Here is a 26,417-nt window from a genome sequence, read left to right as displayed (position 1 = left end):
CTCTCTCTCTCTCTCTCTTGGAAGAGGAAATCTACATGGGCTTTGGGCCGTAAGGCCCAATTTATAAATAAACATATTGTAATTTATCAAGATATTATAAGGTCTTTGTGGATGCGGGTTTTTTTCTCTAATATGGGCCTATTTTGGGCCTCATTTTAAACTTGGCTCGTAACTCAAGAAAATGACATTAGAAAAAACTGTCGATGTTTGACGTTAAAAAAAATGACGGCTATATATCTGACCATCACAGTGGTTAACGAGAAGTAATCGGACGGTGGAACTTCCACGTTGTCGCTATGCCGGAGCCGCCTAGATTAGATCACACCACCGTCCAACTTTTACAAAGGCGAAGAGGCGGCTAAGTGGATCCCACTAAAAATTGGGCTTTTGTGTGGGTCCTATTATTGTCCAGCCATACATCAATGTCTCTAAATGCCCACGTGGGACCCAGTTTCTCTTTTGCGACCAATGTAATGAGTATATCATAATTTCGTTGATTAAAGTTTTAAATTATTATTCTTTAGTGATATCTATACTATTAAAAGGGAATCAGCCTTTAAAAATCTACTTATGAAAAGTTGTTGGACCATTTTATTAGGATGCTATATTTTATATCACATTAATTAATCAACTCCACATAATATATTTATTATTTGTGCCAAACTAAAAGATTATGTGACCAGATTTTGTGATTATTAACATAAAAAAATTATAGTAGCATTTATTTTCAAATACCAGAAAAATAGTGTTTAGATATAATTTTTACTGTCAGTTATGATGATCATTTATCCGACCCACATAAAAGCTGATTTACAACATTTATTAACATATTATATGAACCAATTTTTTTATACACATAATGTAAAACTTTTATGTAAAACATAATGTATAGAAACATGACAATACTTTAAAGTTTTTTAATTATATTCAAAATTTTATGCGTATATACGAAATTTGTTTATAAAAATCTAACATTTTATTTGAAATCTGAAACTTAACCGAAAACCGAACCTGAAACACAAAAGAATAATCGTGACACCGAAGACATATTTTGAAACAGAAAAATATATTTAATATACACAAAACATTTTAGATACTCAGGGTACCGGTTCAGATCTCTGTAGAATCCAAACCTAAACTGACACTGCGGATCTGAAATATACCCAATAGATACTTTGCCGTAGACTTGGATCTGAACCGAACATGTATATTCGGATCGGTTTTTATTCGAACTAGAAAAAATGTTTGGACCTAGAAGAGAGTTACATAACAATATACATACAAAATTTTAAATAAATTAATTCATAAATCATATAATTTTATAAAATTCTATGCTTTGATATAATTCAATATTGTAACATAATAACATACAACAATCATTAACATTATTCAAATTTTTATTGTAAAAAACCCGCGTTTTTGAAGCGCGGGTCAAAATCTAGTATTACCTGAAAAATATTGTTTCCTCAAACTAGGGTATTATTAATGAATTAAAATGATCAGATGTGCTCTATTGATATTTTTGTAGTTGACATTTTTCTGTTTTAGAATAGTATATATTTTAAAATTTTCACACCTATTAAAAATATTCAAATTTTAATTATAAATATATTAATTTAATAATTTATTATTTTTACAGTTTTAACCTATCATAATCTAGTAAATACAATTAATTTTAATTTTTTTTAACAATTTACTATTATCACTTAATACAAATTTAATAAAAATATTTTAAAATGCTACTTATTTTTGAAACGGAGAAAATTTATTAATTGAAGAAAAAAGTTAATTGGACCTAAACTTATAATTAATCAAGTCCTTTCTCAAAAAGAAAAAAAACTTATAATTAATCGGTAAATGGCGTAAAATCATATATTTATCAGTTAATATTTGGGGTAAGCGAAATAAAATACAAATCGTAAAAAGTAGATATTCGTTGGGAATTAAAAAAATAATCACTTTTTGGCATTTTTTTTGTTGGTTGTCAAATAAAAGAAAGAAGGTTGTATGACCTTACTACCAGAACCAGTCGTCTTAAAGCAGCAGCGGTGCATCAAAGCTCTCGACTTCCCCCTCTTGAGATCTCTCTCTCTTCTTCATTCATCACTAGGCATCCTTGTGCGACAATGGGTATTCCACATACACATCTCTCTTCCTTCTCTGCTCATTAATGTTCCTGATCTCGTGGATCCGTTTTTCTTTTTTTGATCTGATCAGTTTTCGTTTTTTTTTCTTCTGATCCAAGCGTTATTCGTTTTCGATTTCAGTTTCTTTTGTAAGCTCTGTGATTTAGGTTTTGTGATCTATATCTGTTTGTAAATCTCTTTGCTCATAAGGTGTTTGATGATTTGATTCTTCTGTCTTCTGAGTGTCTATGATTGATTATAAAGAGGTTGGATTTGCTTGATTACTGTCGAAATTTGGGATCTTATAACTGAAAAAAATCTGAAATTTTGTTTGGGTTTTTGTGAGGTTAGTAAGGATTCTGGGTTTAATGAAAAGTCTAAGACTTTGAAGTAGTTATGTCAGATTCAGTTTGCTTTGTTCAGAGGCTCCTTGAGCTTACTTGTACAAAGGATCTGATTTGATTTCCTCTTTATTGTATTGTAAATTGCAGATGCCGCTTGCTCTACTCAGCTTATTGATGGAGATGGTACCTTTAATGTCTCCGGGGTTGATCATTTTATCAAGGAGGTTAAACTGGAGGAATGTGGTCTTTCGTATGCGGTTGTCTCGATCATGGGTCCTCAGAGTAGTGGTATGTAGTGCAAAAGCTTTTGATTCTTCTGGATCCATGTGTTTGGGGTTGATTTTGAAGTTATTGTGGTTGGATTTGCAGGGAAGAGTACGCTCTTGAATCATTTGTTTGGAACGAACTTTAGAGAAATGGATGCTTTTAGAGGAAGGCATGTCCTGCTCTTTGTATGCTTTGTGGGAAGAACAGTTAGCTTATAATTTAAGATACTTCAACCCTTGAATTTCCTTGTTTTCAGGTCCCAGACGACTAAGGGTATCTGGATTGCTAGATGCGCTGGTATTGAGCCTTGCACCGTTGTGATGGATTTGGAGGGTACCGATGGGAGAGAGCGTGGAGAGGTGTGTACCCTCGGTCCTTGTCATATATGGGTCCTTTACTTTTCTTTTTATCGAACACCAGTTGGTATAATCTTCTTTTGAGCTTTGGCACTGATTGTGAATAACTTCAATGAACCTTGACTTGTATTGATTAGAGTCTTAGCTTGGTTTCATGCGCAGTGTCAATCTTAATGAGCACACACAAAAAATTGCTTTCTTAAATAGAGTGTTTTAGTATAGAATGGCTTACTTACGTACAGTTTCCTTGTATTTGGCTGTTAGGATGATACTGCTTTCGAGAAACAGAGTGCTCTTTTTGCACTTGCTGTCTCAGACATAGTTCTCATAAACATGTAAGTTGTCTTCTGTGCTCTACTCTCTTCGATAGATAGCAGAACATTCTTTTTCTGACTTTATCTTATAACATACTGGTTCCCGGATGTATAATGCAGGTGGTGTCATGATATTGGTCGGGAGCAAGCAGCAAACAAACCTCTTTTGAAGACTGTGTTCCAGGTAAATTGTCTGCATCTTCTTATCAGTATGAGTTATTGCTGATCTGAAGTCTCAACACTCTTTGCTTTTCCTGCTACATGCGATCAGGTTATGATGAGGTTGTTTAGTCCGCGGAAAACGACTTTGATGTTTGTCATAAGAGATAAAACACGGGTATGTATTTGTATTTTTCCATCTAGTACGTGGTAGGTTGCATTCTGTGTTTTCTTTTCTTCATCATTCTGTTTTGTGGATTATAAGTTGTGTATGAATATTTGCAGACGCCATTGGAAAATTTAGAACCAGTGCTAAGGGAAGACATTCAAAAGGTAAAATAAGAGACAGTCTTTAGCTTTTATGTGCTTTGACTATGCAATTCCTTATATCTTGTCCATACATGCAGATCTGGGATGCAGTCCCCAAGCCTCAAGCACACAAAGAAACTCCACTTAGTGATTTCTTCAATGTACGTTTGCTTGACCATTTTATAAGAACTTAGTATCACTCTTCTTTTGCTAGGATCAAGAAATGGAGCTGTTTCTTGTGTCACAGGTTGAAGTAATTGCTCTCAATAGTTATGAAGAGAAGGAAGAGCTATTCAAAGAGCAGGTTCATTCACATTTAGCTTTACATTTTGGATAAACTCCAGGGTTACCTATTTACTCAACAGTTGGCTTTGTGACTGATACTAATACTTTTACCAATATTTTTTTGGTAAATGAAAGGTTGCTAATTTGAGACAACGGTTCTTCCACTCTGTTGCACCTGGCGGACTTGCTGGTGATAGACGAGGAGTTGTCCCTGCCAATGCGTTTGCTTTTAGCGCAAAACAGATGTGGCAAGTGATCAAAGACAACAAAGACTTGGACCTTCCGGCTCACAAGGTAATTTTTCTTGCTACAAGCTCTAGTTTTGTTACTGTTCCTTCTAGTCTTGTTATTTATGCGATGCCTATGCGCACAGGTCATGGTAGCAACTGTGCGATGCGAGGAAATTGCCAATGAAAAGTTTGCTGGTTTTATTGCGAATGAGGTGAATTTTCTTTATACTGCTTCACGTTTTAGCCTTTTCAGCGACTTCGTCGTTAATATTTATGTCTAAACATTGTATAGAATTGGCGTGAATTGGAAGAAGCTGTACATTCTGGACCTGTGTCTGGATTTGGAAAAAAGCTGAGCTCAATCCTCCAGTCTTGCTTATCAGAGTAAGATTTTCGTGCTTAATTGTCCTATACAGTTTTCTTGTATGCCGACTTTATTGAATTTGAGGTTTCTTATGCATACATTAGAGTATAGAACAGTAGGAGTTTCCTTTTCATGCTTGTCCTGATGTTTGTTGTAGGTATGACACAGAGGCGACATACTTTGAAGAAGGTGTAAGATCATCCAAGAGACAACAGCTGCAAGAAAAATTATTGCAAGTAATGCATATACTCTTAACTTGTGCTTTGCTGCAATCACTGTGTCACCTGGAAACATTCAGAGAGACTCACATAGTTGTAAAGAATTAGAGACCTGGTATTAGGCACTCATTTATTTACTGTCCTATGCAGCTTGTTCAACCAACTTTCCAAGACCTGCTTGGACATTTGAGATCTGGAGCACTTGAAAACTTCAAGGATGCTTTTGAGAAGGCGTTAAATGCGGGTGAAGCCTTTTCAGCATCAGCGGATGTTTGCGCTCAGTCTTGCGTGTCTAAGTTTGATAAAGGATGTGAAGGTATAGCCTAGCGTTGATGTTACTACTGAAAATATTGTGATATATAGGATAACATATTGGAATCTGAAGATTATCATACGAAATAAATACTAAATGGTTTTTCTTTGGCAGAGGCTGTTATTGAACAAGCGAACTGGGATACATCCAAAACTCGGGAAAAGCTTCAGCGTGACATTGAAGCCCATATCTCTTCTGTCCGTACTGCAAAGTTGTCTGAACTGACTACTCTGTATGAGGTAAATAGAATTCTTAAGCAGAATAAAGACATACATATTGATCTGGATAATCTAGCACAAAGCAGGTGTCAACTGCTATCTGGAGCTTCCTAATAAATAATCGTCATTGCAGTCAAAACTAATTGCAGCATTATCTGGACCGGTGGAAGCTCTTCTGGATGGTGCCAATGATGAAACATGGCCAGCAATAAGAAAGCTACTAAGACGAGAAGGAGAATTGGCTGTCTATGGTCTCTCCGACGCACTATCTGGATTCAACATGGACGAAGAAACACGGAATAAAATGCTCACTGACCTTGAGAACTATGCACGTGGTATTGTTGAAACCAAGGCAAAGGAAGAGGCTGGAAGAGCTTTGATGCGCATGAAGGATAGGTGACACCATCATACTAGTTTTGTTATTATACACCACTTCCATCTCTTACACAGCTTTCTGATTAAACAATTTTCTATCCAGATTTACTACAATCTTCAGCCATGATTCTGATTCAATGCCACGTATTTGGACTGGAAAGGAGGATATCAGAGCAATCACCAAAATGGCTCGTTCTGCTGTATGAACCCTGCCTTATAGCTCCGATTCTGTGACTCGATCAAACTTTTTCCAGATTTTGACGTTACAACCTTGTTATCTTTTTTGTAGTCCTTGAAGCTACTGTCTGTTATGGCTGTTATCCGCTTGGAAGATGAGCTCGACAATATTGAGAAGACACTGACTCTCGCTCTGGTCAATTCTACAAGTAACAGTGCTACCAGCAAGAGCATCAGCACAATTGATTCACTCGCTTCAAGCACTTGGGAGCAGGTGACTAAAACCTCACTCAGCATTTATAATGAAAACACAAATGGTCTTATATATCCTTACCTTCTTTTTTATCAGGTTGCACCAGAAAAGACGTTGATCACACCTGTACAGTGTAAATCACTGTGGAGACAATTCAAAAACGAGACAGAATATACCGTTACACAGGCTATTTCTGCACAGGTACGCTTATTAAAAGTTAAAAAGATATGCTATTAGAACTCTCTATTTTCTCATATGGTAACATTGAATTTCAGGAAGCTAACCGACGGAATAACAACTGGTTGCCACCTCCATGGGCAATCCTTGCCCTGGTAGTTCTTGGATTTAATGAGTTTATGACTCTATTAAGGTACTCTTTACCCATTCTTTTGAATTGAGTTTGTTTTTCAGATCAAGGAGATTCTCCCCACTCACCTTTCTCTTCTTTCCTTGCTTCTCTTGTGGCAGAAATCCTCTGTGGCTCGGTGTTCTGTTCGTTGGATACCTTGTTTCCAAAGCCTTGTGGGTGCAGTTAAATATTTCAGGAGAATTCCAACATGGAGCGGTATGAGCAAGTTTCCAACATCCGTATTGCCACTGTTCTTCAAATTATTCTCATTTATAATGTCTCTGAAAAGCCAATGTTTCATCTGTGATCAATAACAGCTACCTGGACTTCTTTCCTTGTCAACCAAGTTCCTTCCAACGGTCATGAACCTCCTTAAGAAACTCGCTGAAGAAGGACAAGCACCATCCACAAATACCAACCAGAGTTCTATGAACTCCTCAGCTTCAGCTCAATCCGATGTTACAACCAATGGAGAAAGCAGTAGCAGCAGCAGCTCTGGTTCTTCTCCGGCAAAATCTGTTCCCATTGACACAAGTTCATAGAACAAAGAACTAGACAAGCTTAAGCTGTTGTTTGTCCGAGTCCACGAACCTAGACACTTTAAATTTCGGTACCCTTACAAAAGGATAGCTCTCAATTTTGGTGTTGATCAGAGGGGTTCACCGAGGGCCATATGTTTATGTCTCTTAAGGCATTGGTGCCTATCTTGTATGTTCCTAGACATGATGCAGACAAAAAAAATATAGTCATGGTTTGTTTGCGAGTTCTGTATTAATGTGGTTTATTGTATCTGATGAAAGAATGGTGAAACTTAAAAGATTGGTTTGTTGATTGAAGAGAGTATCAGTTTCTCATTTTTATGGTAATGCAAGTCATTTCACTCTGTTTTTAAGTTGAAACATTAAAGATTGGTCTCCGACATGAACTAGGCATGAGGAATGGTCTGAATAATAAATGGGCCTAGATATTGACAATTTCGGCCCAAATGATATTATTTTCAAAGCGTGCTGAAACAATATCTGCGGAGGAAGGAAGGAAGGAAGTAGGTTGGCTGGGAAGAATGGGGAGTTGCGGCCGGAGCAGTCTGAGCTTCTTTATAGCTTCAAGGCCGTTTCATCTCCGGCACCAGTCAAGTGACCGTCTCTTGCCTTCTCTTGGCTTAACTCATCTCAACCTCAAGCGCAAGCTGTCTCTCTCCATCACTTCATTTTCCTCCAAGATTCTGTCTCCTCCTCCTCTCTCGGACAAGGACAAGAGAAGTAATGCCCTGCCGCGTGGGGCAGGAGAAGGAGTTAAAGAAGATGCGAGGAGTAAGCTTCTTCAAGTAGTATTGGTCTCTCCCCAGGTTACGCTCAATCATTAAAACAATACGAACAAATAAACGTTACTACTGCATTGTTTTGGTTTGGTAGTGGCGTCTTCAGAAACTTGTAGTGGCTTATATAGATATCTACTCGTGTCTCCTTCATTTGACAGATTCCTGGAAACACAGGTTGCATTGCAAGAACATGTGCAGCTTCAGCTGTTGGTCTGCATTTAGTTGGGGTACATTCATGTTATCTCCTTATATTAGTTGATTCATTGTTTCCAAGTGTTCATCTGATCCATCCTGCTTCAGCCATTAGGTTTTCAAGTGGATGACGCCAAAGTAAAGCGAGCTGGTTTGGACTATTGGCCGTATCCCTCACCTATTTTTAGTTTTGTTGGTTTACTTCCCTTGCATAAGCATCTCATATGTTATTATTAAAAGTTTAAAGAGGTTGTGAGATTCATGCCCCTTAACTTAAAGCATTTAGCTTTGTGGTTGTCAAAGCGCACAGCTCATGGGCTGAGTTTCAAGAATATTTCAGGCAACAGGTTTCTCCATCACCTCAACACTTCTAATTTCAGTTCCCTGGATATGATGTCTGACTTGTTATGTCTATGTTTGTCTTAGGAGGGAGAGAAACGGATGATAGCTTTCACCAAAAGAGGAACAAAGATACATTCAGTAAGTTGCGTGACCCCTAGACCTCACTGCGTTTGTTAGCAACAGCCACTTTGAAATTAGGTAGCTGAAAAAAATGGTTAGAAAAAGTTGAATTGATATTCCTAAAATGAAATGAGTCCATTGCATGTCTGAGCAGCGTCAAGAGAGAATGCTTTTGTCCTCAACTGTCAGAACTTGTTTGATGCAGGAATTTTCTTACAGAAGAGGAGATTACCTCTTGTTTGGTTCAGAGACAAGTGGTCTACCTCCTGAAGCGCTATCAGACTGCAAAAGCGAGTTACAAATAGAAACTAAATAGGGTATTGTTCCCACCATTTAAATATCCACATGTCTGCTTATCATTATATGCATATATATACATAGTAATGGGGTTGATTAGTATACTCAGAAAGATAAAATTAAAGAAACACTCAAACCTGGATGAAAAGAAACTTGAGTAGAAGCAATGTGCCTGCTTGTTGCAGACACCCAGCTCACTATTTGTACCATCGCCATTATAGCCACATACCACTTTCTTATTTCTCCCATTCTCATGATGAAGATGACTTATGATGGTGATGATGGCTTTATAAAGGCCTGAAGAGGTAAAGAGGAAGAAGAAGGATACGGAGATTTAAAGAAGCTTTGTGGGTTTTAGAGGGGTTTAGGCCTAGTAGTGCCTACAACATAGGCAAGGGTGTTGCTTATGGGACAAGTGAAGTTATTTTCTTTACCAATCTATCAGCTCTTGCCGTTTCTTTTCTCTCAGGTTTTTTTAATCTTTGGGATTCTACAACTCATTAATTGAATCTCTTTCCTCTACATGAAGTAAATGTTTGAGTCAGAAATCAGAAGAAAACAGATAAAAATAAGAGTGAGAGAGAGACTTTCCTATTTTCTTTCTTTTGTTTTGCATAGACTGCAGAGCCATTCCTCAGCTCTATGGCCTCGTTTGCATCATAGTTTCACATCAGTTATAGATCAAATTTCCACACTAATCAAGTTTAATTTTATAAATATGATAGCAAGTGTTACTGCTGTATTATGTGTCATATACCATACAACTGTTTTTTTTTTGTTCAAATATACCATACAACTGTTTATATTTCATAAATGTTGTTAGTTCTTCATAGGTTATAGCCGTGTGACTTTGTTGGATAAGGCTACTATACCTATACACAAATAATGAACTCATATATGTACGTAATTAAGCATCATGTAGAAAAACTTATTCCTTGATGTAAAGTAACCATTCAAAAGGAGGTGAGATTGTTAGAAAATAAAAGATGCTGAGATCTTTAACTCCACCTCGACTCCAAGATCCAAAACAACACGTCAAAACATGGATATTGATACATCCAAGGTATTTATGAGATCCAAGTTTCAGATTTTCTAGCCTGTAAGGAAAGAGACGTAGCCGGCCTATCTGATAGCTGGAGATTCATGGGAAAGATTAAAGAGGGACTCTAGGCAGTGACTCTGTGACGCCCTTTTGCTATTCTCCGAGCTATGACTCTCCGTCCACCTTTGGTTGCTTTTCTGTTTATATTCAAGACATTCACTAGTCAATAGACTAAACAGTTTGGTCGCTCAAGCACCATGTACAAACGAACAAACAATCCTCTTCTTACTTTCCATTAGTGCTAAATCAACAAATTCCTCTAATACGAACGAGAAAGAGCAAAGATTTGACTCTATTCTTGGACTGAAACAAGGAGGTTTAATACAAAGAGACATACCGAGCAAAGAATCCGTGGTTACGTTTGCGCCTGATCGTACTAGGCTGGAACGTCCTCTTGGGAAATAAAAGCAACGGCTCACTTGATGGATCGACTACATCACCAAAGTACAAAGATATTAAGCAGGCACCGGAGAGTAGCAAAATGTAAAGTCCCTAAAGCTCAATAAACAACATACTGAACATGCACTATATGCAACTCTCCACAACATAGCATAGTACCATAGAGTAGCAAGATGTGCAAACGTTGCAACGCACTAAATCTCAATAAACAACAGACTGAAATTCTCAAGATTCTAAGCACTATATGAAACTCTGCACAACATAGCCAAGATTCTTCACCCTCCTACAAGCACTTTAGAACTCCCCATGATCCCGTTTCAAAAAAAAAAAAAAACAGAACACCACATAATAATCAAGTACTTCCACTAGCAGTTATTGGACAATAACAAGAATAAACCACCTAAAGGTTCAGTCTTTAATCTTTTTTCAAGCAAGAAAACTTTCTCATTCGCCTCAAAGATCAAATCTTTAGATAACAGAACACTGATCAGCACCAGATAACAGAACACTGATCAGCACCAGACTAATGCTCAAATCATCATATACCCTAAGAGTCAAGAGCAAGCAAGAGAACTTTCTCATTCCCCTCAAAGATCAAATCTTTAGAAAACAGAACACTGATCAGCACCAGACTAATACTCAAATCATCATATACCTTAGGAGTTATTGCTAATTACCCGTCTGAGCTAACGATATGAACACTCAAATGGAGGTAAGAGAGCAGAGAAGTAAACCTTCTGGTAAGAAGAACTCGAGTGAAGGAAGACCAGATGGGTGAAGAAACCCACGTTCCGTTAGCTCCTGAAGCGTAACAGTGTCGTTAACGCGCGGATTAAGCGAGTTCTGTAGATTCGTCAACGACGGGAACAAAAAACACGGCGGGAGTTCTTGTCGCTGGGGAGATATCTGCTGAAACGATCTGAGCTTGTTCTGCACAAGATTCGTCGTAGGCTTCGATAGAAACCGATTCATTAGCGAAGCTCCTGATCTGATTAGGGTTTTGGCAGCCATTGTCTTCTCCCCCTTCTCCGAGACTGGCGATTGCTTCCCTGAGCTCACTCTCTCTCTCTCTCTCTCTTGGAAGAGGAAATCTACATGGGCTTTGGGCCGTAAGGCCCAATTTATAAATAAACATATTGTAATTTATCAAGATATTATAAGGTCTTTGTGGATGCGGGTTTTTTTCTCTAATATGGGCCTATTTTGGGCCTCATTTTAAACTTGGCTCGTAACTCAAGAAAATGACATTAGAAAAAACTGTCGATGTTTGACGTTAAAAAAATGACGGCTATATATCTGACCATCACAGTGGTTAACGAGAAGTAATCGGACGGTGGAACTTCTTCGTTGTCGCTATGCCGGAGCCGCCTAGATTAGATCACACCACCGTCCAACTTTTACAAAGGCGAAGAGGCGGCTAAGTGGATCCCACCAAAAATTGGGCTTTTGTGTGGGTCCTATTATTGTCCAGCCATACATCAATGTGTCTAAATGCCCACGTGGGACCCAGTTTCTCTTTTGCGACCAATGTAATGAGTATATCATAATTTCGTTGATTGAATTTACATTATTATTTTATTATTCTTTAGTGATTTCTTACCTGAAAAATATTGTTTTCCTCAAACTAGGGTATTATTAATAAATTAAAATGATCAGATATGCTCTATTGATATTTTTGTAGTTGACGTTTTTCTGTTTTAGAATAGTATATATTTTAAAATTTTCACACCTATTAAAAATATTCAAATCTTAATTATAAATATATTAATTTAATAATTTATTGTTTTTACAGTTTTAACCGATCATAATCTAGTAAATACAATTAATTTTAATTTTTTAACAATTTACTATTACCACTTATTTTTGAAACGGAGAAAATTTATTAATTGAAGAAAAAAGTTAATTGGACCTAAACTTATAATTAATCAAGCCCTTTCTCAAAAAAAAAACTTATAATTAATCGGTAAATGGCTTAAAATCATATATTTATCGGTGAATATTTGGAGTAAGCGAAATAAAATACAAATCGTAAAAGGTAGATATTCGTTGGGAATTAAAAAATAATCACTTTTGGCATTTGTTTTGTTGGTTGTCAAATAAAAGAAGGAAGGTTGTATGACCTTACTACCAGAACCAGTCGTCTTAAAGCAGCAGCGGTGCATCAAAGCTCTCGACTTCCCCCTCTTGAGATCTCTCTCTCCTTTCTTCTTCTCATTCATCACTCTCTCTGAGGCATCCTTGTGCGACAATGGGTAATTTCACATATACATCTCTCTTCCTTCTCTGCTCATTAATGTTCCTGATCTCGTGGATCCGTTTTTTTTTTTTTGATCTGATCAGTTTTCGTTTTTTTTTCTTCTGATCCAAGCGTTATTCGTTTTCGATTTCAGTTTCTTTTGTAAGCTCTGAGATTTAGGTTTTGTGATCTATATCTGTTTGTAAATCTCTTTGCTCATAAGGTGTTTGATGATTTGATTCTTCTGTCTTCTGAGTGACTATGATTGATTATAAAGAGGTTGGATTTGCTTGATTACTGTCCAAATTTGGGATCTTTTAACTGAAAAAAATCTGAAATTTTGTTTGGGTTTTTGTGAGGTTAGTAAGGATTCTGGGTTTAATGAAAAGTCTAAGACTTTGAAGTAGTTATGTCAGATTCAGTTTGCTTTGTTCAGAGACTCCTTGAGCTTACATGTACAAAGGATCTGATTTGATTTCCTCTTTATTGTATTGTAAATTGCAGATGCCGCTTGCTCTACTCAGCTTATTGATGGAGATGGTACCTTTAATGTCTCCGGGGTTGATCATTTTATCAAGGAGGTTAAACTGGAGGAATGTGGTCTTTCGTATGCGGTTGTCTCGATCATGGGTCCTCAGAGTAGTGGTATGTAGTGCAAAAGCTTTTGCTTCTTCTGGATCCATGTGTTTGGGGCTGATTTTGAAGTGATTGTGGTTGGATTTGCAGGGAAGAGTACCCTCTTGAATCATTTGTTTGGAACGAACTTTAGGGAAATGGATGCTTTTAGAGGAAGGTATGTCCTGCTCTTTGTATACTTCGTGGGAAGCACAGTTAGCTTATAATTTAAGATACTTCAACCCTTGAATTTCCTTGTTTTCAGGTCCCAGACGACTAAGGGTATCTGGATTGCTAGATGCGCTGGTATTGAGCCTTGCACCGTTGTGATGGATTTGGAGGGTACCGATGGGAGAGAGCGTGGAGAGGTGTGTACCCTCGGTCCTTGTCATATATGGGTCCTTTACTTTTCTTTTTATCGAACACCAGTTGGTATAATCTTCTTTTGAGCTTTGGCACTGATTGTGAATAACTTCAATGAACCTTGACTTGTATTGATTAGAGTCTTAGCTTGGTTTCATGCGCAGTGTCAATCTTAATGAGCACACACAAAAAATTGCTTTCTTAAATAGAGTGTTTTAGTATAGAATGGCTTACTTACGTACAGTTTCCTTGTATTTGGCTGTTAGGATGATACTGCTTTCGAGAAACAGAGTGCTCTTTTTGCACTTGCTGTCTCAGACATAGTTCTCATAAACATGTAAGTTGTCTTCTGTGCTCTACTCTCTTCGATAGATAGCAGAACATTCTTTTTCTGACTTTATCTTATAACATACTGGTTCCCGGATGTATAATGCAGGTGGTGTCATGATATTGGTCGGGAGCAAGCAGCAAACAAACCTCTTTTGAAGACTGTGTTCCAGGTAAATTGTCTGCATCTTCTTATCAGTATGAGTTATTGCTGATCTGAAGTCTCAACACTCTTTGCTTTTCCTGCTACATGCGATCAGGTTATGATGAGGTTGTTTAGTCCGCGGAAAACGACTTTGATGTTTGTCATAAGAGATAAAACACGGGTATGTATTTGTATTTTTCCATCTAGTACGTGGTAGCTTGCATTCTATGTTTTCTTTTCTTCATCATTCTGTTTTGTGGATTATAAGTTGTGTATGAATATTTGCAGACGCCATTGGAAAATTTAGAACCAGTGCTAAGGGAAGACATTCAAAAGGTAAAATAAGAGACAGTCTTTAGCTTTTATGTGCTTTGACTATGCAATTCCTTATATATTGTCCATACATGCAGATCTGGGATGCAGTCCCCAAGCCTCAAGCACACAAAGAAACTCCTCTTAGTGATTTCTTCAATGTACGTTTGCTTGACCATTTTATAAGAACTTAGTATCACTCTTCTTTTGCTAGGATCAAGAAATGGAGCTGTTTCTTGTGTGACAGGTTGAAGTAATTGCTCTCAATAGTTATGAAGAGAAGGAAGAGCTATTCAAAGAGCAGGTTCATTCGCATTTAGCTTTACATTTTGGATAAACTCCAGGGTTACCTATTTACTCAACAGTTGGCTTTGTGACTGATACTAATACTTTTACCAATATTTTCTTGGTAAATGAAAGGTTGCTAATTTGAGACAACGGTTCTTCCACTCTGTTGCACCTGGCGGACTTGCTGGTGATAGACGAGGAGTTGTCCCTGCCAATGCGTTTGCTTTTAGCGCAAAACAGATGTGGCAAGTCATCAAAGACAACAAAGACTTGGACCTTCCGGCTCACAAGGTAATTTTGCTTGCTACAGGCTCTAGTTTTGTTACTGTTCCTTCTAGTCTTGTTATTTATGCGATGCCTATGCGCGCAGGTCATGGTAGCAACTGTGCGATGCGAGGAAATTGCCAATGAAAAGTTTGCTGGTTTTATTGCGAATGAGGTGAATTTTCTTTATACTGCTTCACGTTTTAGCCTTTTCAGCGACTTTGTCGTTAATATTTATGTCTAAACATTGTATAGAATTGGCGTGAATTGGAAGAAGCTGTACATTCTGGTCCTGTGTCTGGATTTGGAAAAAAGCTGAGCTCAATCCTCCAGTCTTGCTTATCAGAGTAAGATTTTCGTGCTTAATTGTCCTATACAGTTTTCTTGTATGCCGACTTTATTGAATTTGAGGTTTCTTATGCATACATTAGAGTATAGAACAGTAGGAGTTTCCTTTTCATGCTTGTCCTGATGTTTGTTGTAGGTATGACACAGAGGCGACATACTTTGAAGAAGGTGTAAGATCATCCAAGAGACAACAGCTGCAAGAAAAATTATTGCAAGTAATGCATATACTCTTAACTTGTGCTTTGCTGCAATCACTGTGTCACCTGGAAACATTCAGAGAGACTCACATAGTTGTAAAGAATTAGAGACCTGGTATTAGGCACTCATTTATTTACTGTCCTATGCAGCTTGTTCAACCAACTTTCCAAGACCTGCTTGGACATTTGAGATCTGGAGCACTTGAAAACTTCAAGGATGCTTTTGAGAAGGCGTTAAATGCGGGTGAAGCCTTTTCAGCATCAGCGGATGTTTGCGCTCAGTCTTGCGTGTCTAAGTTTGATAAAGGATGTGAAGGTATAGCCTAGCGTTGATGTTACTACTGAAAATATTGTGATATATAGGATAACATATTGGAATCTGAAGATTATCATACGAAATAAATACTAAAATGGTTTTTCTTTGGCAGAGGCTGTTATTGAACAAGCAAACTGGGATATATCCAAAACTCGGGAAAAGCTTCAGCGTGACATTGAAGCCCATATCTCTTCTGTCCGTACTGCAAAGTTGTCTGAACTGACTACTCTGTATGAGGTAAATAGAATTCTTAAGCAGAATAAAGACATACATATTGATCTGGATAATCTACCACAAAGCAGGTGTCAACTGCTGTCTGGAGCTTCCTAATAAATAATCGTCATTGCAGTCAAAACTAAATGCAGCATTATCTGGACCAGTGGAAGCTCTTCTGGATGGTGCCAATGATGAAACATGGCCAGCAATAAGAAAGCTACTAAAACGAGAAGGAGAATTGGCTGTCTATGGTCTCTCCGACGCATTATCTGGATTCGACATGGACGAAGAAACACGGAATAAAATGCTCACTGACCTTGAGAACTATGCACGTGGTATTGTTGAAACCAAGGCAAAGGAAGAGGCTGGAAGAGCTTTGATGCGCATGAAGGATAGGTGACACCATCATACTACTTTTGTTATTATACACCACTTCCATCTCTTACACAGCTTTCTGATTAAACAATTTTCTATCCAGATTTACTACAATCTTCAGCCATGATTCTGATTCAATGCCACGTATTTGGACTGGAAAGGAGGATATCAGAGCAATCACCAAAATGGCTCGTTCTGCTGTATGAACCCTGCCTTATAGCTCCGATTCTGTGACTCGATCAAACTTTTTCCAGATTTTGACGTTACAACCTTGTTATCTTTTTTGTAGTCCTTGAAGCTACTGTCTGTTATGGCTGTTATCCGCTTGGAAGATGAGCTCGACAATATTGAGAAGACACTGACTCTCGCTCTGGTCAATTCTACAAGTAACAATGCTACCAGCAAGAGCATCAGCACAATTGATTCACTCGCTTCAAGCACTTGGGAGCAGGTGACTAAAACCTCACTCAGCATTTATAATGAAAACACAAATGGTCTTATATATCCTTACCTTCTTTTTTATCAGGTTGCACCAGAAAAGACGTTGATCACACCTGTACAGTGTAAATCACTGTGGAGACAATTCAAAAACGAGACAGAATATACCGTTACACAGGCTATTTCTGCACAGGTACGCTTATTAAAAGTTAAAAAGATATGCTATTAGAACTCTCTATTTTCTCATATGGTAACATTGAATTTCAGGAAGCTAACCGACGGAATAACAACTGGTTGCCACCTCCATGGGCAATCCTTGCCCTGGTAGTTCTTGGATTTAATGAGTTTATGACTCTATTAAGGTACTCTTTACCCATTCTTTTGAATTGAGTTTGTTTTTCAGATCAAGGAGATTCTCCCCACTCACCTTTCTCTTCTTTCCTTGCTTCTCTTGTGGCAGAAATCCTCTGTGGCTCGGTGTTCTGTTCGTTGGATACCTTGTTTCCAAAGCCTTGTGGGTGCAGTTAAATATTTCAGGAGAATTCCAACATGGAGCGGTATGAGCAAGTTTCCAACATCCTTATTGCCACTGTTCTTCAAATTATTCTCATTTATAATGTCTCTGAAAAGCCAATGTTTCATCTGTGATCAATAACAGCTACCTGGACTTCTTTCCTTGTCAACCAAGTTCCTTCCAACGGTCATGAACCTCCTTAAGAAACTCGCTGAAGAAGGACAAGCACCATCCACAAATACCAACCAGAGTTCTATGAACTCCTCAGCTTCAGCTCAATCCGATGTTACAACCAATGGAGAAAGCAGTAGCAGCAGCAGCTCTGGTTCTTCTCCGGCAAAATCTGTTCCCATTGACACAAGTTCATAGAACAAAGAACTAGACAAGCTTAAGCTGTTGTTTGTCCGAGTCCACGAACCTAGACACTTTAAATTTCGGTACCCTTACAAAAGGATAGCTCTCAATTTTGGTGTTGATCAGAGGGGTTCACCGAGGGCCATATGTTTATGTCTCTTAAGGCATTGGTGCCTATCTTGTATGTTCCTAGACATGATGCAGACAAAAAAAATATAGTCATGGTTTGTTTGCGAGTTCTGTATTAATGTGGTTTATTGTATCTGATGAAAGAATGGTGAAACTTAAAAGATTGGTTTGTTGATTGAAGAGAGTATCAGTTTCTCATTTTTATGGTAATGCAAGTCATTTCACTCTTGTTTTTAAGTTGAAACATTAAAGATTGGTCTCCGACATGAACTAGGCATGAGGAATGGTCTGAATAATAAATGGGCCTAGATATTGACAATTTGGGCCCAAATGATATTATTTTCAAAGCGTGCTAAAACAACATTATCTGCGGAGGAAGGAAGGAAGTAGGTTGGCTGGGGAAGAATGGGGAGTTGCGGCCGGAGCAGTCTGAGCTTCTTTATAGCTTCAAGGCCGTTTCATCTCCGGCACCAGTCAAGTGACCGTCTCTTGCCTTCTCTTGGCTTAACTCATCTCAACCTCAAGCGCAAGCTGTCTCTCTCCATCACTTCATTTTCCTCCAAGATTCTGTCTCCTCCTCCTCTCTCGGACAAGGACAAGAGAAGTAATGCCCTGCCGCGTGGGGCAGGAGAAGGAGTTAAAGAAGATGCGAGGAGTAAGCTTCTTCAAGTAGTATTGGTCTCTCCCCAGGTTACGCTCAATCATTAAAACAATACGAACAAATAAACGTTGCTACTGCATTGTTTTGGTTTGGTAGTGGCGTCTTCAGAAACTTGTAGTGGCTTATATAGATATCTACTTGTGTCTCCTTCATTTGACAGATTCCTGGAAACACAGGTTGCATTGCAAGAACATGTGCAGCTTCAGCTGTTGGTCTGCATTTAGTTGGGGTACATTCATGTTATCTCCTTATATTAGTTGATTCATTGTTTCCAAGTGTTCATCTGATCCATCCTGCTTCAGCCATTAGGTTTTCAAGTGGATGACGCCAAAGTAAAGCGAGCTGGTTTGGACTATTGGCCGTATCCCTCACCTATTTTTAGTTTTGTTGGTTTACTTCCCTTGCATAAGCATCTCATATGTTATTATTAAAAGTTTAAAGAGGTTGTGAGATTCATGCCCCTTAACATAAAGCATTTAGCTTTGTGGTTGTCAAAGCGCACAGCTCATGGGCTGAGTTTCAAGAATATTTCCGGCAACAGGTTTCTCGATCACCTCAACACTTCTAATTTCAGTTCCCTGGATATGATGTCTGACTTGTTATGTCTATGTTTGTCTTAGGAGGGAGAGAAACGGATGATAGCTTTCACCAAAAGAGGAACAAAGATACATTCAGTAAGTTGCGTGACCCCTAGACCTCACTGCGTTTGTTAGCAACAGCCACTTTGAAATTAGGTAGCTGAAAAAAATGGTTAGAAAAAGTTGAATTGATATTCCTAAAATGAAATGAGTCCATTGCATGTCTGAACAGCGTCAAGAGAGAATGCTTTGTCCTGAACTGTCAGAACTTGTTTGATGCAGGAATTTTCATACAGAAGAGGCGATTACCTCTTGTTCGGGTCAGAGACAAGCGGTCTACCTCCGGAAGCGCTGTCAGACTGCAAAAGTGAGTTATATGGAGGAGGGACCATACGTATACCGATGGTGGAAACGTATGTGAGATGTTTGAATCTGTCGGTGAGTGTTGGTGTTGCTGTGTATGAAGCGTCTAGGCAACTTAACTATGAGCAAATCGAGTGTGCGCCTGAAGGAGATTCTGTGAATGGTGAAGAGCCATTGTTTGCAGATGATATTTTTGCTTGATGTATTGCAATAAAAAAAAAAAGAGGGACAACACAGAGGCACAATAGTCATAGCCATATGTGGATGGAACACCGTTACCACCAATGAGGCTTCATCTTCAAGATAAAGACTACCTCTATCTTGGTCAATTCTTTTAGCTGATTATCTTTTTTATTATATCAAATCTCAAGTGTGGGGGATGATTTTTAGAAATAGAAGTATCTTATCTATTTTTTTGATATCTGGCCTTCGGCTACATGGATCGAGCAACCAAGAGTTATAAGACTTTGCCAGACAACTTACTGACCCGAACAAGATATAAACAGTTAACAGACAGTTGTTAATGTGAACCAAACTGTTAGCAGTATAAACGGACTTGTCAGTCAAAGAAGCAACATTTTATGAAATGAACAATATACAAGGTCTGGGCTTAAGGTCTGCCTTGATGAACTCCCCAGCCGGATCCGCAGTGACAAGCCAATGGAGAAAGTGAAAGCAGCAGCTCTGTTCTACTCCAGCAAAATCAGTTACCGTTGACACAAGTTCATAGAACAAAGAACTAGGCAAAGGTTAAGCTGTTTGTCCGAGAGCCATAAGTTTGTGTCTCCAAAAGGCATTGGTGCATCTTGGAGGGTGCCAAAGCCAAAGCCGCCCTCATTCTAATGCCTGTGAGTTCTTCTATAGTGATGTGGCTTGGGCCATTAGAATGTAAAATGGGCCTATGGAAGAACGAAAAACCTACAGAGCTGACCCACTAAGACGGAAAGTTGCAGACTTTATTCTTTTTTTTTTCCTTTCCTCGACGAAACTATAATTCATTCCTGATCATCGTGTGATATAGTAAAAACCCTAAACCCTTTGAAGCCCCTCTTTGTCTGAATCTACTTCTCTGCCAGCGAAAATGTACAGAGTGCTGTCAAAGTTATCTTCTTCAATTGGGTACGTTTCACTCACTGACCTTATTCTATTAACTTACTACACTCTTCTCAATCAAATTCGAACTGATCTTTCTGGGTTTAATTGTCTTGCAGCTCCTCTACTTCCAGGAAACTGGTGAGCTCCTGAACTCACTATAGATCTTATTTCAAATTTGATTACCTTTCAATATTGAGCATTCCTGTTTGTAATCGAGATACTGCTAGAAATGTTGCATCACTGATGCAATGAAACAAAAATTTAGGGATTTGCATCAAAAAGTTTCTACCTTTGAGCTTCTGAATTTGCAAACGTTCTCTGGTTTTTAGTAGGTCCAAATGATGTTGAAGATCTTCTAGGTTCTAGCTTCAGTTATTTAATAAATGTACGTTTTGGTGTTCTCTCTTACCATAAAGGTTTCTGGAAGGATAATAAGCAGCAGAAACTATGTGGCTAAGGACATCAGTTTTGGGGTTGGGGCTCGTGCAGCTATGTTGCAAGGTGTATCCGAGGTTGCTGAAGCTGTCAAGGTCACTATGGGCCCAAAGGTAGTTTATATTTTTTTTTTCAGAAGGTTTATATATCATCAATGCAGTGCAAAGATCAATCTCAATATCTTTATTGGTTTAGGGAAGGAATGTGATAATTGAGAGCAGCTATGGCGCACCAAAGATCACAAAGGATGGTGTCACCGTCGCCAAAAGCATTTCATTTGAGTCAAATGCTAAGAACATGGGTGCTGAGCTCGTTAAACAGGTCGCTAATGCCACTAACAAGGTTGCCGGAGATGGTAAATTGACTTGATTCCCTCTCTTGAGTTAGTTAAACATCTTTGATACGTTTTTACTATTTTTGGAAACACAATGCAGAGACAGTTTTAATTTGTGTTTGCTTTTGTGTTATAAAGGTACCACGTGTGCGACTGTTTTGACTCAGGCTATACTCACCGAAGGTTGCAAGTCGGTGGCTGCTGGTGTGAATGTGATGGATCTGCGTAGTGGCATAAACATGGCCATTGATGCTGTTGTCTCTGATTTGAAAAGTAGAGCTGTTATGATTAGCACCCCTGAAGAGATCACACAGGTGAATTTTGAAAGCAGATTCATTGTCATGATTATAACCAGAAGTTGATCTCTTAGTGCGATGGCATTTATTATTGTGACAGGTTGCTACTATATCTGCAAACGGCGAGCGTGAGATTGGGGAATTAATTGCAAGAGCCATGGAGAAAGTTGGAAAGGAAGGAGTTATCACTGTCGCTGTAAGCTTACTTTGCTTCTCATGCCTTTTTAGATCAGATAATGATTGACTTATCGCTATATATCTCATCATCGTTTTTTAAACTACGCAGGATGGGAACACTTTAGAGAACGAGCTAGAAGTAGTGGAAGGAATGAAGCTAGCCAGAGGTTACATCTCTCCTTACTTCATCACAGATGAGAAGACTCAGAAATGCGTAAGTTCATTTCTTTCTGTTTGGTCTTATGTGAAGGCAAAGAAAGGTTGTTGGGCTGAATATGCATTGTTTTTTTCAGGAGCTCGAGAATCCCATCATCCTCATTCACGAGAAGAAGGTTTCAGACATGAACTCGTTGTTGAAAGTTCTAGAGGCAGCTGTGAAAGTAATGCCTTCCCTTGATTACCTATTATTAAGTCCTGTTTGTAGAAGAACTTTGTTATTAGAATTACCGCTCACTTGTTTCTCTTATCGATTGTGGTTGTGCAGAGTAGCAGACCACTTCTTGTTGTAGCAGAAGATGTAGAGAGTGATGCATTAGCTATGCTGATTCTCAACAAGCATCATGCTGGGCTTAAGGTGTGCGCTATCAAGGCTCCAGGTTTTGGTGACAACAGGAAAGCAAGCTTAGATGATCTTGCAGTTCTTACTGGTGCAGAGGTAAAGGTTTCTCAAGAAACATCATGTTGTTGATTTGTCTCACGTTTTAGCATTTTCTAACTAACTGGCTTACACACAGGTTATCTCTGAGGAGCGTGGTCTAACTCTTGACAAAATTCGTCCTGAATTGCTTGGAACTGCAAAGAAAGTAAGAGGAGATGAACTATTTAAGTTTCTGCTTGTGATATTCTCCCTAGCTTCGAATCTGATACAAGTTCTTTGAATAAGGTCACTATCTCTCGTGATGATACTCTCATCCTCCACGGTGGTGGCGACAAGAAGCTGATAGAAGAAAGATGTGAAGAGGTAATATGAATGTTTCTTACACTATCTCTATCATGAATCTTGCTCATTGTATTACAGTAAAAGCTAATTCATTTCATCCTCATGCTGTACAGTTAAGGTCAGCGAACGAGAAGAGCACATCCACATTTGATAAAGAGAAAACGCAAGAACGACTCTCAAAACTATCAGGTGGTGTTGCAGTCTTCAAGGTTAGTTAATAACCCATCAATAATTTTTTTTTTTTAAACTCTTACATGGCGAAGTAGCTGATAAATGTCTGGTTCTTACATTAGGTGGGAGGAGCAAGTGAAGCTGAAGTTGGAGAAAGAAAAGACAGAGTCACTGATGCTTTGAATGCTACAAGAGCAGCCGTAGAAGAAGGCATCATACCTGGTAAGTAAAATAATATTATCTGTTTCTCTCTATATACTTCCTCTAATTGTTTTCGTCATGTTTTGCTTATTAGGTGGTGGTGTGGCTCTGTTATACGCTACAAAGGCTTTAGACAACCTTGAAACTCAAAACGAGGATCAAAGAAGAGGTGTTCAGATAGTTCAGAATGCTCTCAAGGTTTTAATCTCTTAACATCTTCCAATGAAAAAATCTCTCAGTTCAAGAACTGTGAACCGTGACAAAGAAGTTTGTAATGTTGTACAGGCTCCTGCATTGACAATAGCTGCAAATGCTGGTTACGATGGTTCTTTAGTGGTTGGCAAATTATTAGAGCAAGACGATTGCAACTTCGGTTTCGATGCTTCTAAAGGTGAGAGTGAGATTGCTTTTTTGAACATCTCAAAAGCGCAAACTTCATCAGACTCTGAATGTTTCTGTCGTGTTTGTTTTGTGTAGGTTCGTATGTTGATATGGTGAAAGCTGGAATCATAGACCCGGTTAAGGTTATCAAAACCGCCTTAACCGATGCTGCTAGGTAAGAAGAGAGAGTCTCCAAAACTCAACTGTTTTTGTTTCTTTAGAAGTAAAAACTAAGTTATGATTCATGTGTGTGTTTGTTTCTTGTATCGCAGCGTTTCTTTGCTATTGACAACAACAGAGGCATCAGTGCTTGTGAAGGCAGAGGAGAAAACTCAGAAGCATGTCCCTGATATGGCTGGCATGGGCATGTGATGATGTGACCTTCTCTACAAATTAACATTCAAAGCTTTCTCTTTTTGATGTTTTGTTTGTTTCCTTTACAAAGTTGTTAACTTTCTTCGATTTAAATTGGTTACAAAGTTTTAAACTTTCTATTTAAATTGATGTTCCTTAATTATAAACTTTGTGGAATGCAACTTGTATCCTGCGGTCGTGTATAATTTCGAAAACATGATTTTAAAACAAGAGCTCTGTTTTTTCTACATTAAAACGTTTCCGACAATGAGAACCGCAACAACAACCATGTCGGATTGTCTTGGTAAATATTACTTCAAAACTGAACTATTGCAAACTCTCTGACACATTGTAAAATCGTGTTTCTTCCTCAGACCTACCGACTTTCTATTTCAGATTTGAATCCCAAAACATCAGTCACGGTTCCAGAAAACAAAAAGAAACTAAAAATCGAAAACCCAGAAGAACATAACGCAGGAAACTCTAAAAACAAAACACAGAGGAAGAAGAAACTGATTTGGGAAAAAAAGATCAAAAAAATTTGGACCATTTCTCGATTTGTGCGTGTCATCCTTGCGCAGGGGCCATGCTAATCTTCTCTGTATCGTTCCAATTTTATCGGATGTCCCCGAAGGGACAATCATCTTCGTGACTCTGTCGCCATATAAACACAGCTTCTTTTCCTCGCCTGAACGATGTGGGACTGTTCACTTCATGTCGCTAAAAGCTTTAACAGGCCTAGTTCTATTTGTTTGTATGTTATGCGTTATATAAATGGGCCTATTTATGATAATGCCTTTCTTTTATATTATTCATGGGCCTATTTTTATTTATTATTCAACGATCTTATTTCACAATCCTATATGTGTAACTCGGAAAGAAAAAATATGTAACAGTAACTGAAGGTTTATTCCAATAAGGCCACATCAATTTCCATGAGAAAACTAACGCAGAAACAAGATTTCACCTTCTTTGCTCGAGCCACCTCTGTGATTCTTCCAGCTTTAGCTTCTGTCCATCAACAGTCTGAAAACACACAATATTCATATAATTCTCACATTAGTCACAAGCCACTGAGCCAGTCAATGAGATAATTAAAACATAACGGACTGAGGATAGATTATTAATACGTATACATATTAGTCATTTAAAATTTGAGGGCTGAGGCTAATGTTTCGCCCTGCTTTGTCACCAGCTTCATATTAAACATATTCTCAAATTGGCTCCCACTCTTAGTTCTTATCTAATACGCATTGGCCAGAGAGATCAGAGAATTTTTTTTTTTTTTTTTTTTGAACATCAGAGATCCCTTATATACTAAATCACAAGTCACTTTGTCAATCAAATTTTGACACATGGAATACTTTAACAATAATAATAAATATAAAAAAAAAACTAATTGCCTAAAACAAAATATTTCGATCCAGTTTTAAAAATTAATAAATTCAAATAACTACATTCCTAAATTTTCTCCCATATCACCACCACGTTCATTGATATAATCAGATTTAAAACTGCATTTATCTCTTCTCCTCCAATGCATCATATTTTTTGTTTTCTCTCTGTTCAAATCTTCGACTGATGCAAACATCATACAAGTAATAATCTTTTAATTGTTAATTTCAGGTTGAATATGACATGTGAATGTACTCATGTTTTAATCGTCAACAATCAAGGTAACATTGGTATTTAGTATTTACAAATAAGTTCATATATGGCTTATCTTTAGGAAATTAACTGTTATCTTGCTTTTGCATTCCCCAAAACTGAAACATGAAGAAGATAAAAGAAAAAAACTAAGAATTCATAAGAATGAAAGAGCTTTCTCTGCAACAAACATAGTGAATAATATATAATCTGAAAACAAGTGTATCATTGTTTCTTCTCTGATTACCTCTCTTATGTTAGCTTATAAACTTTTCTATTTCGTTTCTGTAGCCTTGAAAAAATCTTATCTTGTGGCTAACACCTGTGATGCTGCTTTCAAAGATGTGGAAAAACAGAAAACGCTAAACTCTACCGAAGAAAAAGATATCAACAACTATGATGATACAAAAAGGTATCAACGACTATTTGTTTCCTAATCTATATTTGACTATTACATACATGTTTAATATTATTGTTTTATTGCTTTATTCCTAAAGAAATTTATATTTCAGAAACAACTTATTAAAATATAGTTAAAACTGAATATATCACGTATGATATTTTATATGCAAGCAAAAAATATATATATATATGTATTCACAAAAAATGCAACCCGTGCTTGGCACGGGATGATATACTAGTAAGAAAATAAAGCAAAGAACCAATTACCACTTAATCATGACAGACCATGAAGAATAGAACTTGCTGGTTTTTGTATAGAAGAATATATATAGTGCACGTTATAAAGAAAGCCCTTGTAAATTTTAGTGAGAGGAATGTAATTAAACTGAGACTAAGATTCGATAAGTGAGAGCATTTAACATCCGGATCCGTGGCGCAATGGTAGCGCGTCTGACTCCAGATCAGAAGGTTGCGTGTTCGATTCACGTCGGGTTCAAAATCCCGAACATAATATCCGG

At 37.9% G+C, this 26,417-nt stretch overlaps 6 protein-coding genes and 2 non-coding genes across 11 annotated transcripts; 6 read left to right on the top strand and 2 right to left on the bottom strand.

The window, feature by feature from the left end:
* The first annotated feature begins 1,914 nt into the window (after positions 1-1,914).
* On the top strand, positions 1,915-7,532 carry LOC103859545 (protein ROOT HAIR DEFECTIVE 3). The gene is made up of 23 exons (XM_009137093.3): positions 1,915-2,130; positions 2,618-2,758; positions 2,840-2,906; positions 2,994-3,096; positions 3,358-3,428; positions 3,528-3,591; positions 3,679-3,744; positions 3,852-3,899; positions 3,974-4,036; positions 4,123-4,179; positions 4,296-4,454; positions 4,534-4,602; positions 4,683-4,774; positions 4,912-4,990; positions 5,123-5,288; positions 5,400-5,524; positions 5,637-5,899; positions 5,982-6,078; positions 6,168-6,329; positions 6,405-6,509; positions 6,584-6,678; positions 6,777-6,873; positions 6,975-7,532. The coding sequence occupies exons 1-23, from the start codon at positions 2,127-2,129 to the stop codon at positions 7,197-7,199; spliced, it is 2,418 nt and encodes an 805-aa protein (XP_009135341.2). The 5' UTR covers positions 1,915-2,126; the 3' UTR covers positions 7,200-7,532.
* Positions 7,533-7,682: 150 nt separating this feature from the next.
* Positions 7,683-9,523, top strand: LOC117132420 (putative tRNA (cytidine(34)-2'-O)-methyltransferase). Of its 4 annotated transcripts, none has more exons than XM_033286448.1 (7): positions 7,683-8,002; positions 8,134-8,202; positions 8,276-8,334; positions 8,454-8,514; positions 8,594-8,647; positions 8,835-8,919; positions 9,112-9,520. In XM_033286448.1, the coding sequence occupies exons 1-7, from the start codon at positions 7,718-7,720 to the stop codon at positions 9,225-9,227; spliced, it is 729 nt and encodes a 242-aa protein (XP_033142339.1). In that variant the 5' UTR covers positions 7,683-7,717; the 3' UTR covers positions 9,228-9,520. The 4 variants fall into 4 exon arrangements, with proteins under 4 accessions (XP_033142339.1, XP_033142340.1, XP_033142341.1 ...); XM_033286449.1 differs by having other exon boundaries at positions 7,684-8,002; positions 8,835-8,946; positions 9,189-9,523; XM_033286450.1 differs by having other exon boundaries at positions 7,684-8,002; positions 9,222-9,520.
* A 320-nt stretch (positions 9,524-9,843) lies between these two features.
* On the bottom strand, positions 9,844-11,514 carry LOC103859542. The gene is made up of 3 exons (XM_009137089.3): positions 11,162-11,514; positions 10,366-10,459; positions 9,844-10,165 (listed from the first exon to the last, which is right to left on the bottom strand). The coding sequence occupies exons 1-3, from the start codon at positions 11,436-11,438 to the stop codon at positions 10,093-10,095; spliced, it is 444 nt and encodes a 147-aa protein (XP_009135337.1). The 5' UTR covers positions 11,439-11,514; the 3' UTR covers positions 9,844-10,092.
* Positions 11,515-12,466: 952 nt separating this feature from the next.
* Positions 12,467-18,062, top strand: LOC103859541 (protein ROOT HAIR DEFECTIVE 3). The gene is made up of 23 exons (XM_009137088.3): positions 12,467-12,679; positions 13,168-13,308; positions 13,390-13,456; positions 13,544-13,646; positions 13,908-13,978; positions 14,078-14,141; positions 14,229-14,294; positions 14,402-14,449; positions 14,524-14,586; positions 14,673-14,729; positions 14,846-15,004; positions 15,084-15,152; positions 15,233-15,324; positions 15,462-15,540; positions 15,673-15,838; positions 15,951-16,075; positions 16,188-16,450; positions 16,533-16,629; positions 16,719-16,880; positions 16,956-17,060; positions 17,135-17,229; positions 17,328-17,424; positions 17,526-18,062. Exons 1-23 carry the CDS (start codon positions 12,676-12,678, stop codon positions 17,748-17,750), a joined length of 2,418 nt encoding a protein of 805 aa, XP_009135336.2. The 5' UTR covers positions 12,467-12,675; the 3' UTR covers positions 17,751-18,062.
* A 154-nt stretch (positions 18,063-18,216) lies between these two features.
* Positions 18,217-19,902, top strand: LOC103859540 (putative tRNA (cytidine(34)-2'-O)-methyltransferase). The gene is made up of 6 exons (XM_009137087.3): positions 18,217-18,554; positions 18,686-18,754; positions 18,828-18,886; positions 19,006-19,066; positions 19,146-19,199; positions 19,386-19,902. Exons 1-6 carry the CDS (start codon positions 18,270-18,272, stop codon positions 19,665-19,667), a joined length of 810 nt encoding a protein of 269 aa, XP_009135335.1. The 5' UTR covers positions 18,217-18,269; the 3' UTR covers positions 19,668-19,902.
* Positions 19,903-20,388: 486 nt separating this feature from the next.
* Positions 20,389-24,081, top strand: LOC103859538 (chaperonin CPN60-like 2, mitochondrial). The gene is made up of 17 exons (XM_009137086.3): positions 20,389-20,585; positions 20,678-20,699; positions 20,978-21,109; positions 21,192-21,351; positions 21,469-21,644; positions 21,727-21,822; positions 21,913-22,017; positions 22,097-22,183; positions 22,288-22,458; positions 22,538-22,606; positions 22,687-22,764; positions 22,857-22,952; positions 23,037-23,136; positions 23,210-23,313; positions 23,401-23,506; positions 23,593-23,671; positions 23,769-24,081. The coding sequence occupies exons 1-17, from the start codon at positions 20,548-20,550 to the stop codon at positions 23,866-23,868; spliced, it is 1,719 nt and encodes a 572-aa protein (XP_009135334.1). The 5' UTR covers positions 20,389-20,547; the 3' UTR covers positions 23,869-24,081.
* A 304-nt stretch (positions 24,082-24,385) lies between these two features.
* Positions 24,386-24,488, bottom strand: LOC117133095. Its single transcript, XR_004456937.1, has one exon. It is a non-coding gene; the product is annotated as a U6 spliceosomal RNA (small nuclear RNA).
* A 1,835-nt stretch (positions 24,489-26,323) lies between these two features.
* Positions 26,324-26,395, top strand: TRNAW-CCA. Its single transcript has one exon. It is a non-coding gene; the product is annotated as a tRNA-Trp (tRNA).
* The last annotated feature ends 22 nt before the right edge of the window (positions 26,396-26,417 follow it).

This window comes from Brassica rapa, chromosome A03, assembly GCF_000309985.2.
Source record: "Brassica rapa cultivar Chiifu-401-42 chromosome A03, CAAS_Brap_v3.01, whole genome shotgun sequence".
Lineage (NCBI taxonomy): Eukaryota > Viridiplantae > Streptophyta > Magnoliopsida > Brassicales > Brassicaceae > Brassica > Brassica rapa.
This window is presented reverse-complemented; position numbering and strand designations above follow the sequence as displayed.

Excerpts from the sequence above, each read along its gene's own strand:
- LOC103859545 (XM_009137093.3), top strand. Across the intron at positions 6,330-6,404 it reads CTTCAAGCACTTGGGAGCAG|GTTGCACCAGAAAAGACGTT; the intron begins GTGACTAAAACC and ends CTTTTTTATCAG. Across the intron at positions 6,874-6,974 it reads GAGAATTCCAACATGGAGCG|CTACCTGGACTTCTTTCCTT; the intron begins GTATGAGCAAGT and ends GATCAATAACAG.
- LOC117132420 (XM_033286448.1), top strand. The coding sequence starts at position 7,718 with ATGGGGAGTTGCGGCCGGAGCAGTCTGAGCTTCTTTATAGCTTCAAGG. Across the intron at positions 8,515-8,593 it reads AAGAATATTTCAGGCAACAG|GAGGGAGAGAAACGGATGAT; the intron begins GTTTCTCCATCA and ends TGTTTGTCTTAG. Across the intron at positions 8,920-9,111 it reads AGCGCTATCAGACTGCAAAA|ACACCCAGCTCACTATTTGT; the intron begins GCGAGTTACAAA and ends TGCTTGTTGCAG.
- LOC103859542 (XM_009137089.3), bottom strand. The coding sequence starts at position 11,438 with ATGGCTGCCAAAACCCTAATCAGATCAGGAGCTTCGCTAATGAATCGG. Across the intron at positions 10,460-11,161 it reads CGAGTTCTTCTTACCAGAAG|TCGATCCATCAAGTGAGCCG; the intron begins GTTTACTTCTCT and ends TTGGTGATGTAG. Across the intron at positions 10,166-10,365 it reads AACCACGGATTCTTTGCTCG|AAAAGCAACCAAAGGTGGAC; the intron begins GTATGTCTCTTT and ends GAATATAAACAG.
- LOC103859541 (XM_009137088.3), top strand. Across the intron at positions 15,325-15,461 it reads CTCCAGTCTTGCTTATCAGA|GTATGACACAGAGGCGACAT; the intron begins GTAAGATTTTCG and ends TGTTTGTTGTAG. Across the intron at positions 15,541-15,672 it reads TGCAAGAAAAATTATTGCAA|CTTGTTCAACCAACTTTCCA; the intron begins GTAATGCATATA and ends TGTCCTATGCAG.
- LOC103859540 (XM_009137087.3), top strand. The coding sequence starts at position 18,270 with ATGGGGAGTTGCGGCCGGAGCAGTCTGAGCTTCTTTATAGCTTCAAGG. Across the intron at positions 18,555-18,685 it reads TAGTATTGGTCTCTCCCCAG|ATTCCTGGAAACACAGGTTG; the intron begins GTTACGCTCAAT and ends TTCATTTGACAG. Across the intron at positions 18,887-19,005 it reads GCTGGTTTGGACTATTGGCC|CTTTGTGGTTGTCAAAGCGC; the intron begins GTATCCCTCACC and ends TAAAGCATTTAG.
- LOC103859538 (XM_009137086.3), top strand. The coding sequence starts at position 20,548 with ATGTACAGAGTGCTGTCAAAGTTATCTTCTTCAATTGG. Across the intron at positions 20,586-20,677 it reads AAGTTATCTTCTTCAATTGG|CTCCTCTACTTCCAGGAAAC; the intron begins GTACGTTTCACT and ends ATTGTCTTGCAG. Across the intron at positions 23,507-23,592 it reads CGGTTTCGATGCTTCTAAAG|GTTCGTATGTTGATATGGTG; the intron begins GTGAGAGTGAGA and ends TGTTTTGTGTAG.